The sequence below is a fragment of the Carassius gibelio genome, chromosome A3 (genome assembly GCF_023724105.1).
Source record: "Carassius gibelio isolate Cgi1373 ecotype wild population from Czech Republic chromosome A3, carGib1.2-hapl.c, whole genome shotgun sequence".
NCBI classification, from domain to species: Eukaryota; Metazoa; Chordata; class Actinopteri; order Cypriniformes; family Cyprinidae; genus Carassius; species Carassius gibelio.
In genome coordinates, this window is record NC_068373.1 from 28,250,756 (window position 1) to 28,261,982 (window position 11,227).

Here is an 11,227-nt window from a genome sequence, read left to right on the forward strand (position 1 = left end):
GATTATCTTTTCTTCATTTACAAATATGCAATGCACAGAGGAATGATGGAAGAATATAGTGTCCCGACAGCACAAATACTTCTTATATAGGCTTGTACACTCAAAAACAATACTGGGTTAAATACAAACCAGCACTGTTTATACTTACTTTTTTTCTAAGCATTTTTTTATATATATTCCTTTTACCATTAATGATAAAATATATGTTTCTAAAACACATTTCTGCATAAAATATTATAAATAGACCATACCTGAATTAAACTCTAAAATTAAATTAATTAATTAATTAATAATAATCCAACAAACTATTGATGTTTTCAGATTTTCATTTCCCTAACCAATGAGTATTTTACGACACATTTGTATTGATACTGTGGTCTGATGCTGTGCTAGAATCAACAGAAATTTAAAAATACAAAAATAACAGGACAAACCATGTCTACTGATATTTATTTTCTTTTCATATAAAAAGGCAAAATTGCTGTATACAATTAAATGAGACCCTGGATCACAAAACTTCAGTCTTAGGTCACTGTGGTATATTTGTAGTAATAGCCAAAAATGCATTGCATGGGTCAAAAGTTTAGATTTTTTTTTTTTTTTTTTTATGCCAAAAAATCACCAGGATGTTAAGTAAAGATCATATTCTGTGAAAATATTTAGCAAATTTTGTACCATTAATATATCAAAAAATATATTTTTATTAGCAATATGCATTGCTAAGAACTTCATTTGGACAACTTTGGTTGAAAAGGTGATTTTCTCAATATTTTTACACCCTCAGATTCCAGCTTTTCAAATAGTTGTATCTCGGCCAAATATTGTGGTATCCTAACAAAAATCCATACATCAATGGAAAGCTTATTTATTTAGCTTTTATGTGATGTATAAATCTCAATTTCGAAAAACTGACACTTAAGACTGGTTTTGTGCTCCAGGGTCACAAATGGAAAGCAGGGGAAAGTGTAATGGTTTAAAACTGTTTGATTGTGTGCAATAAAATACAGTGAAATCCAGATTTCCGCTATTTCTCAGACGTTCTCCACCTTAATGATGTTCAGCTCGGGCTCGTGGGGTGAAAGTGGAAGACTAGAGGACTGTTTAGGAGGACTACGAGCCTGGAACGACCCGTCTGCACTGGTGGAGGACCTGTCTGCTGATTTATTATCCATCCCTGTGAAGGAGTCTGTGTGCGGCTGAGTGTACTGAAGTGCACTGGGTGCGAATGTTTGCGTGAAAGTCGGCGTGCGCGCTTGAGCGTGGGAGAACGGGGGTCCCCCGGAGGTCGGGCACTGCTGAAACCCGTTCATGGTAGGCTGGCTGAGCTGGTCTAGAGAAAACACATCAATGCTCTCCAGACCAGAATCATGGATTTCATTGTATCGTGTGTGAGCTTGACTGCACTGAGCGTAAGCGCCCTGACCGGTCGCAGTCTGCCCGAAGGGTGCAGAGGAGGCCAGGGAACAAGACACGGGTAACGTTGGTGCAGACGCGGACTGCAGAGGCTCGAATTTGGATGCGAGACTCTGCAGGGTGCTGAGGATCTGCTTCTGGACTTGAGTCTGCTGGGCTTGTTCTCTCTCCAGTCGGCCCTGATGGTCCACCATCATCCTCAGCGCCAGTCCCAAACTTCTCAGCTCGGAGCCCAACAGCTGGATCTGCTCCTGCAGGCTGCTCACGGCTCCAGGGTCCAGGCCGCTCCGCTGGGGAGGAGGTGAGGGCTGGTTGCTCACGTTTTGAACCCGTGCAGGGGGGGCTGGATTTTGGGACGTCGTCCCGGTAGTAGATGGGGCAGGGAGGCGGATGCTGACACGTGGTGAGTGTTGAGGAGCGCGAACGGGAACGCTGACCCGCTGGTGAATCCACCTCCTATGAGGACTGGCTCCTTGGTGCAAGGATCTCTGGGAAATAAAAATCGTATTAAGCCGTACTAAGCCCATACTGATGAGAATAATTATATTAATAATATATTATACTTTATTAATTTAACCATTATTATAATTATTATTAACATGACATTTTTTATTATATTTTATTAAATAAATGTAAAATCATTCGGGATATTGGTTGTGGGACACTTACAGTCACTATGAAATCTAAATGTACAAATACTTTTGAAATACTGCACTGTTGTTCATTATAAAGGATTTATTCCTACATCATTGTTTTGTGTGTTCTAGTATTCTTCAAATCAAAATAACTCTTTAATGACATCTCTCCTCTGGTGACAGGTTTACTGGGGTGACCAGTTCTCTAATAATAATCGTACTGGACTGATGAAGATGTTTGATAACTCACCATGTTCGGAGGTCTGGCTGTAGTCAGGTCATAAGAAGCTGTCTGAGGTAACGCAAGCTTTCTGCCTTCAGACCCAGAGAAAGAGGACGGGTCTCGTCTCACTGACAGCGACACCTGCGGGCCGCTCGGAGGAACGCTGTCTCTGACCTTCACAAAACACATGCAAGTTATTAAAGGTAAAAAAAAAAGGAAAATAAATATTATATAACAGAAAATGTCTTCTGTGAATTATATATAAATATATATAGATTTTTTGCATCGCTTTTTTTAATGAAGTATATTACCATGTAATGATGACTGTAATTCAGTCATATAATATATGATTTGAATTATAATAAAGAAATAAAATAAAAAAATGTATAACTGAAAAATGTTCAAAAACTAATACCATAATGCACAAATACATTACAATTTCTAATAATAATACAATTTTGTTATGAAATAACTTCTATGCATTATAGTCATCAAAGTTAGAGGTGAAATGTGCTTAATTATCATGAAAATATTCAAATTATTAACAGGCATTACTCTAGTCTTCAGAATCACATGATCCTTCAGAAATCATTAAACATTTCTGATCATTATCAATGTTGAGAACAGTTTTGCTAATTCATTTTTTTTTTTGAAAACTGTTAAAAAAATTTCCCATGATTCCCTGAATTAAAAGTTCAAAGAACAGCATTTTGTGTTTTAATAGAAACTTTTATTAAAGTATGAATGTCTTTACTGTTACTCTTAATACATTTAAATGCATCCATGCTGATATATCTTATACCTCACTGAGGCCAATCGTTTGAGCAGTGGTGTATGTATATGCTAGTAGACTCCACCCACCCGTGCTCTGTGGAGCAGAGCCTTATCCAGCAGTCGTTTACGAGCCACTAGCACAGGATTGGCAGGTGAAGGTATGTGTCGCCGTCTCACATGATTAGCAGCACTCATTGCTCCCGTTCCCAGTCCTGAACGCGGCCCTTGGACGCCAGCGTGCTGAGCGCCCTGTGCCAATGATGTGACACTTACAATCCGGATGTCCTCATCTTTCTCCCCACCTTGTGTCACACTAACACCTGCCGAACCCGTTCTGGAAGACCGTCCTCCTCTGGCATCCGAGGACGATCCAGCCTGCTGGGAGGCAGTGACTCGAGAAGCCTCTCGGAGGAGGTTCCTCAGCTGCTGATCACTCCAGCCGGCCGGCCGCGTCTCAGAGCTGGCACAGTCTCTGGCTGCCGTTTGCACCAGATTGCTGCTGTTCACAGCCGCTCCATCCTCCTTTCGAGCTTTCCCTTGAAACTCCTTCAGGAAAAGATAGATGGCCTGCGCAGACACCTTGATGTTCTCCAGCTCCAGCACGGCTTTGATCTTACGGAAGCTCAAACCTGCCTCCCTCAGCTCCACCACCTTGCGCTTGGCTGCGTCGTCCAGTCTGCCCATGCTGAGACCACAGCACTGATGCTAAACAGCCGGCTGGTTCGAGCAGATCCTGAAATCACGTCAAAAACAAAAGTGATATCATCTAGAAAATTATGTTCAGATTCAGAATGAAAGGCTATGTCCACAAATGTATGAATTTTAAGAATTCCATGTATGTATGTATGTATGTGTATATATATATATATATATATATATATATATATATATATATATATATATATATATATATTGCTAATGGACATAAAACGTTAGAATAAAGCTAGAATAAAATAACAAAATACGTGTGTGTGTGTGTGTGTGTGTGTGAGTCTGCATACACACATACACACACACACTCACTCACTCACGCAAAACCAACTCTGAATGGATTTAGATGATAAATATAATTTATTATTATATGTTGATTGTATACACACACACACACACACACATTTAACGCTGTCAAATGATTAATGAAATTATTATATTAACATAATACATATACACAGTACACACGCACGTATTTTGCAAACAAAAATATTTATTTTGGAAGTGATTAATCGCGATTAATCGTTTGACAGCACTAATTATATTACATATTATATCATTTTTATACTCATTATTTCCATTTCATTTTGTAATCTATACCAATACCATTTCTATGCAATACCAAAATACCACCTTCGGTTTTCTTAAAAAAAAAAAAAAAAAAATATATATATATATATATATATATATATATATATATATATATATATATATATATATATATATATATATATTGTTATTATATATTGAATTATTGTTTATATTCCCAACAGTAATGCTATCTGGTCTGCCAGGGTGACAAACACCAGGAAAACAGACCACCAGGATCAGCTAAGCACCTTAGACTGGTTTAAGGTTTTCTTAAAAAAAAAATAATAATAAAAAATAAAAACAAAGGTTAGACCAGCTGCCCCTTAAAAAAAAAAAAAACCCAGAAGCGAGCTGAAGCAAGTTTACATCCATGTAGCGACAATGCATGGGGAAGTGCACTAAAAACACAATGGAAATCCAGCATTCCTCACCTACTGCGACTTTGCTCTTCTGCTATTTATGTTTAAAGCGACGATCTGCTCCATATTAGAGTTTATCCGTGTATATCCGTAACGTGCGTCTGATAATGTCAACACAACAACAGTACGTCTCGTTGTATTTGTTTTTATACAGTCTATGGTTGTAACGCGCACATTACTTCTTTACTTTATGATCATTGCATTAACACACGCCCCGCCTCCGTGCGCCTGTCGCAGGATCAACATCGTCACGGCTGCGTGCTCACGCAAGCGTCAACAAGACGCGACCTTAGATACGCTCGGCGTTGAGTGTGTCGCGCTCTGCTCATTCATCATGTAAGTTTGAGTCTTTATTTTAATTAATATTTATAATACTTAGCCACTTTTGTGTAATATATGAGGTTGAGTGCACGCAGAGATATACTAGCACCGTTTATTATTATTAATTGTCGACATGTTCCCCAATCCGGTTCAATTTCAGCGGGATTAGCATTAGCTCAGCGCGTGAAATAAACTGAATCAATAAACGTGACTTGAGAAAAATAAACAAAGCCGTCAAATGTTAAGGATTCATATTACTTATATATAATAAAATATATTTTTTTTCTTATAAGGCCGGGATTTTAATGCAGTCCATTTCTTAAAGTAACGTACACGTTTAATGTATTTGGTGAATAACGTATTTTTTTTATTAAATATTTTATTTCAATTAAAGCGATTGTTTTATCAGCTTTCGATTTATATGAAGTGCGCTGCATTGAAACAAAAACAAGTTGGTATCTATCTATCTACCATCTGTCTGTCTATCTATCTATCTATCTATCTATCTATCTATCTTTTTTTTTTAATCATGAGCCATGGTATTCTTCATAATAAATTAGCAACTTAGTAATAATCTTAACATTTTGCTCTAAATGACTGTGCACGAAAAATATACATTTATAAATGCATAATATACACCTTACAATGCAATACTTAAATCTAATTTTATAAAGAACAAACAATTTTATGCAACTTTCAATGACTAAAATGTAAACCGTAATAATGAACAATATCATAATAAAAAATCAGCTGTTACATCATTAGGAATCAAACTGTTTGTTTGTCATCTCAGATTGTTACATTTAATGCACTTTTTGTAGTGCGTATAGTGGTTATTAATAATAAGTTTAATCATTTCCATCATTTATTAATCACATTATGTAAGAGTGTATATATTTAGTGTTTTAAATAAGTGTCCTTATTTCCCTCAAGCACATGGTGTGGTCTAAACAGGAAAAAGCTGTTAAGAGTCAAACCAATGGTACACTGAGTGTGACAGCTCACTAGTTTAGGAGGCACAGGCTGTTTTAAATGAATGTGATTCCATAGATTTGTTTGTTGACGCAGGGCTCCATCACCGACCAAGCGCAGAGAGCGTTCAGAGGACAAACCCAGGGAACGAGGGAAGGAGAAAACTGCTGGGAAAGAGGGAGCGGAGAAGGAGCGCGGCCGAGACAAGATCCGCAAGCGCCGCAGCAAATCCACCGGCAGCAGCAGCAGCAGGTCAGACGGGCTGCAGCTCAGGCTTCATGTTAGTTATGAGATACGTTCACCTTTTTTTAATCAAGTGTGTCTCATTCGACCTCAGATCCAGCTCCAGCTCCAGCAGCAGCTCTGGATCCAGCTCGGGCTCGTCCAGCGGGTCCAGCTCCTCTTCTGGTTCCAGCCACTCCGGGTCCTCTAGTTCCTCCCGTTCGTCCAGTTCCTCCGGGTCCTCCGGGTCTCCCAGTCCGAGCCGCCGGCGCCACGATAACCGGCGCCGCTCGCGATCAAAGTAGGTTCTGGGCTTTTTGACCCCGAACACTTTATTCAAATGATGTTAAATAGGTAATGGTAAGAAAACAAAGCGTACTGCTTTTAACCAGGTCCAAATCACAAAAACGGACTGATGATAAAGAGAGGAAGAGGAGGAGCCCGAGCCCCAAACCCACCAAACTTCATCTGGGAAGACTCACCAGGAACATAACCAAGGTACGGTTCAAGATCAAGCAATGTTCTGTGTGTATTATAAATGTTCTCTTTGTATAGTAAATACCAGTGAAATATAACGACATAACATCAATTCGAATGCAGTTAAACATGCTTAATTTGTTAATATAAATACATTAAAAGTATGTTGCCATTTTATTTAGCATTTCTTAAGGATACTACATGCATTTTTTTTTTCCATCCAGTGGTCTCATGTAGGCTTGGGTATTATTTGAATATTATCAATTCCGATTCTAATTATCGATTCCCTGTTTTGATTCCAATATGATTAAAAATAAAATAATTCAAAATTTTAGATATCATGTGTTACTTTTTGCAAACATTTTGTTGCACCTGAATACCATGATCCAAATTCAGCAGGCTACACAAAAAACTGGACTCGATTAAGAGCTGTTTATGTGCTAAATAAAGCTACACAATTCTGGATTATTCATAAATGTATATTCATAAATGACATACGATGTTTTAAACTAAAATGTACCAGTCCTTATTCTTTCTTCAGTACTCATCTCTGCTGTATTGATTTTTGCTGATCTGCTTCGGCACTTGTCTTAGGAACATATTCAAGAGATCTTTTCGACTTATGGCAAGATCAAGATGATTGACATGCCTCCGGACCGTTTACACCCGAATCTGTCGAAGGGTTACGCTTATGTGGAATATGAGTCTCCAGAGGACGCGCAGAAAGCCCTGAAACACATGGATGGAGGTATGTGTGGATAAACAAACTACTGAATTGAATCACTTGCAGGGTTGTTATCATTAACTAAAACCATAAAAAATTAAACTTGAAATAAAATGATACAAAAACTTTATTTTAGCTAGTTAACAAGGCATAATTTCTCATTTTCAGTTTAACCTGACGTACTAAAATAGCAAACTAATAGTGAAATAGAAATTATTAAAAATAAAAGGGTTTCTGTGGGTCTTAATTTGAGATGCAAAATTGATGATTTGAAGTCTTGTTTTGAGAAACTGAATAAAATTAAAGTTTATCAGAATGGACCGTAAAAGATTCTATTCTATATTCTAAGCTATTTTTTTGTGTATAATTCAATATAATTATTGAAAGGCGAATGAAAATTGGTTGGACTTTGAAGTGTTGCTAATATTACTGATTGTTATCCTTTTTAACATTAACACTTAACAAAACGTATTGATATATTTCCCTTTAATCTTGTTTTTAAGTTTTTTTTTAATTGTTCTTAAAATGTCTTCAGTGTACCTTTAGAAACCCTGCTAATAGACATTTAAAGCAAAACATCAAAGACCAAAGAAAATGACCAAAACTGTAGACATTCAAGTAAAATCAGAAAAAATGTAAAGAATTAAACTAAATGTTATAATAAAGCTAAGTAGCATAGTGTTCAGTGAGTTGGATCACTAGATGGGGTTTCTAACTCTCTTGCTGTCTTCAGGTCAAATCGACGGTCAGGAAATCACAGCCACAGCTGTCCTGGCCCAGAGGATACGACCAGTCCCGAGAAGACCGTCCCCTCCGCGCCGAATGCCTCCGCCGCCGCCCATGTGGCGCCGCACGCCGCCTCGCATGAGGAGAAGGTTGGTGCATTTAATACATTTTAGTCCTGCTGGCATGTTGTGTTTTCTGTGCAGGTCGATACGAACCAATCTGTGCCCAATACTCTCACAATACTCTAAATTCAATTTTAGTCCTCTCTTCACTAGGGGTGTAACGATACGCGTATTCGTATTGAACCGTTCGGTACGACGCTTTCGGTTCGGTACGCGGTACGCATTATGTATACCGAACGGTTCGTTGGAGTAATTAATTATATTTGAAAAAAAAAAAAAGAGAGAGAGAAAGAAATATAATGATATGCGTTCAACAAGGTAGCCCAATAACCCAAACAACGTAACAGGCAACGCCCCTGACACTCCCGAAGAAGAAAAAAAACACCATCTTATATGTTTATGTTAGGCTACTCAGCAGGCGCTCGCTCACTCAGTACACGCTGAAGGCTCGTTGCAAAATAGCCAATAGGACTAGAAATGAGAAGATCCTCCAATAACCAACAGGTCTGGTGTTTGGGTGCACTTTGGATTCCCTTTAAGCTATAATGGTGATGGCAAGAGAGTGGTGGATAAAAAAACAACGGTATGTCGCATCTGCAACATGACAGGGTACACCAGCGGGATTACAAAAAAAAAAAAAAAAAAAACCAGCGGGAATATCTGGGATATATGCGTCAGTACTATCTGGGAAAAGACGAAAAAAAGGAGAAACATGCACGCAGCAAACTATCCCTGCAGCATTTAGACACTATAGCTTACAGGGAATCCAACCCAAACACCAGACCTGTTGGTTATTTTAGGATCTTATATTTCTGGTCTGTTAAATGCATTAGACATTTTGCAACGAGCCTTCAGCGCGTGCTGAGTGAGCGAGCGCCTTAGGGGCCGTTCACATATCGTGCCTAAAAACGCATGGAAAACGCTAAGCGCGTCTTTCTCCTGAGGCGTCTGTCTTTGCTAAGCAACAATGACGTGCTCTCTCCATGAGACGCGGAAATTTCAGCGAAGGATAAATGGATTTGCAGCTCTAAAAATCGCTTGCAGTAGCTCTGCTACTGAATTTATTTCAAAATTGCAATCCATATACAACTATGATCAGCTGTTCCTTCATCTTGGCTGAGCTCTCAACGTTGTTACGGGAAAGGATGAAGCTGATTGGTTGGTTCTTGTCACATGACCCGCGGTGCGCTTGCGGCATTCTGAAAAGTTGAGATGTTTTTACATTTTGCTGTATCTAAAACGTATCGAACCGAACCGAACCGTGACATCAGTGTATCGTATCGAACCGAACCGTGAATTTTGTGAACCGTTACACCCCTACTCTTCACATCTGTTTGTGAATAACTGTCCTTTCACATGGCATTTCTGTTTATTCGTCCTCATGCTTCACAGGGAAGACAGACTTCCTGCCTTTTATGTGTCTTATCAGTTAATTAGAGTGTGTGTGTTTGTGTGTGATTTATCTTTGACAGAGCTGACAGTCGTCCTTTTCCCAGGTCTCGGTCTCCTCGACGCCGCTCACCCGTGAGAAGACGTTCCCGATCCAGGTCTCCGGGTCGTAGGAGACATCGTTCCCGCTCCAGTTCCAACTCGTCCCGTTAGCAAGACGCTGCATTCTCACGCATGGCTTGTCTTTTTGGCCTGCTCATATTTTAGTTAAAAACAACACATAAATAGTCCAGATGTTTTCCTTTTCTCTAGTACCTCAGGATTGTATGTGAAGGCCATGTTTTATAACATCGACGTTAGGGTGAATTGTTTTATTGGTTTTGTGTTTGTGCTTGATGCGCCATTTTTTTTTTTTTTTTTTTTTTTGAGAAATACAGCTTTTTACTGGTTTGTTCAAGGGGTTAGAAGAGCAAACTTTTTTTTAGCCAAATGTTAACATTTGTTCACCGAAATTGCTTTTGATATTACAAACTATTACAGTTCCACAAAATTCATCTCTGAAGAACATCACCTAATCCTGTAAAATCTGATGATATGTAAGATTGAAAATGGAAAATCAATAAACCAGTTTAACAACTGAAATCCTCAGGCTGTCATTTTTCTCACCCTTACGTTGTTTCAAACCTTTGTCTTTATTCCTTAAAGTAAAAAGAAATGTAACCTTCTAAAGCCTGACATCATAGTCAGAAAAATAAATATTTATGAACCGAATACCTTAATGAACCTTTTCTAGAAAATATAAATGCTTTTTGTTTATTATATTTGATACATCAGGCTTGTATTATGATACAGAAAAATGAGGAAAAAAATAACCAGAGGCTCAAAAATATGCAGTTTGGTACAGATGCTGTATATAGCTGTAATTTAATTTCAAATTTGAAATAGAAAATTTTATTTTATATATAATTTACACTAAAATTGTAAATGAAATCCTTGTAGCTTGTAATGTAAGTCAATCTTTATAACAGTATAGCAGATAATATCAGTCGTAACTCTAGATCTCCCAACATGTCTTTGTAAGATATTTAAATGCTAGTTTTATGATCAAAGCTTTGTAGTTTTAAAACCATGCAATTCAAGAAAGATTGTGGGATGAACAAATAAATGTTCCTCAAAAGCCTGATGGACGTATTTGATGCAGTTTACCATGTAAAATTGTTGTATGGACAATCAAGTATTGATGTTCATCAATATAAATGTTATTCTTGTGTTAATTTTATAAAAATCTGTAAATATTTTAGCAAAAAATATATGTGAAGCATGATCTGAACGTGCACATTTTTACTATACTAATAGGCCTTTTACTACTAAAAAAGCATCAATCAGACTCAGACAACACAAGGCATATAATAGACTGTGCAATAGGTTTTTTAGCAGTTTTGCTCATGTTGAGCATTTAGCAGCCTTTGAAATGTGCATATCAAATATGATAAAATAGGGTTTAAATG

General features: G+C 37.8%; 2 protein-coding genes across 3 annotated transcripts; one reads left to right on the forward strand and one right to left on the reverse strand.

Annotated features, from left to right (window-relative positions):
• Nucleotides 1-433: 433 nt before the first annotated feature.
• LOC127955793 (uncharacterized) lies at nucleotides 434-4,981 on the reverse strand. Its single transcript, XM_052553488.1, has 4 exons — nucleotides 4,779-4,981; nucleotides 3,133-3,778; nucleotides 2,299-2,445; nucleotides 434-1,901 (listed from the first exon to the last, which is right to left on the reverse strand). The coding sequence occupies exons 2-4, from the start codon at nucleotides 3,727-3,729 to the stop codon at nucleotides 1,032-1,034; spliced, it is 1,614 nt and encodes a 537-aa protein (XP_052409448.1). The 5' UTR covers nucleotides 3,730-3,778; nucleotides 4,779-4,981; the 3' UTR covers nucleotides 434-1,031.
• LOC127955861 (RNA-binding protein with serine-rich domain 1) lies at nucleotides 4,942-10,361 on the forward strand. 2 transcript variants are annotated; one of them, XM_052553493.1, is made up of 7 exons: nucleotides 4,942-5,102; nucleotides 6,156-6,311; nucleotides 6,397-6,582; nucleotides 6,674-6,779; nucleotides 7,353-7,506; nucleotides 8,216-8,357; nucleotides 9,803-10,361. In XM_052553493.1, the coding sequence occupies exons 1-7, from the start codon at nucleotides 4,957-4,959 to the stop codon at nucleotides 9,930-9,932; spliced, it is 1,020 nt and encodes a 339-aa protein (XP_052409453.1). In that variant the 5' UTR covers nucleotides 4,942-4,956; the 3' UTR covers nucleotides 9,933-10,361. The 2 variants fall into 2 exon arrangements, with proteins under 2 accessions (XP_052409453.1, XP_052409454.1); XM_052553494.1 differs by having other exon boundaries at nucleotides 9,827-10,361.
• Nucleotides 10,362-11,227: the final 866 nt, after the last annotated feature.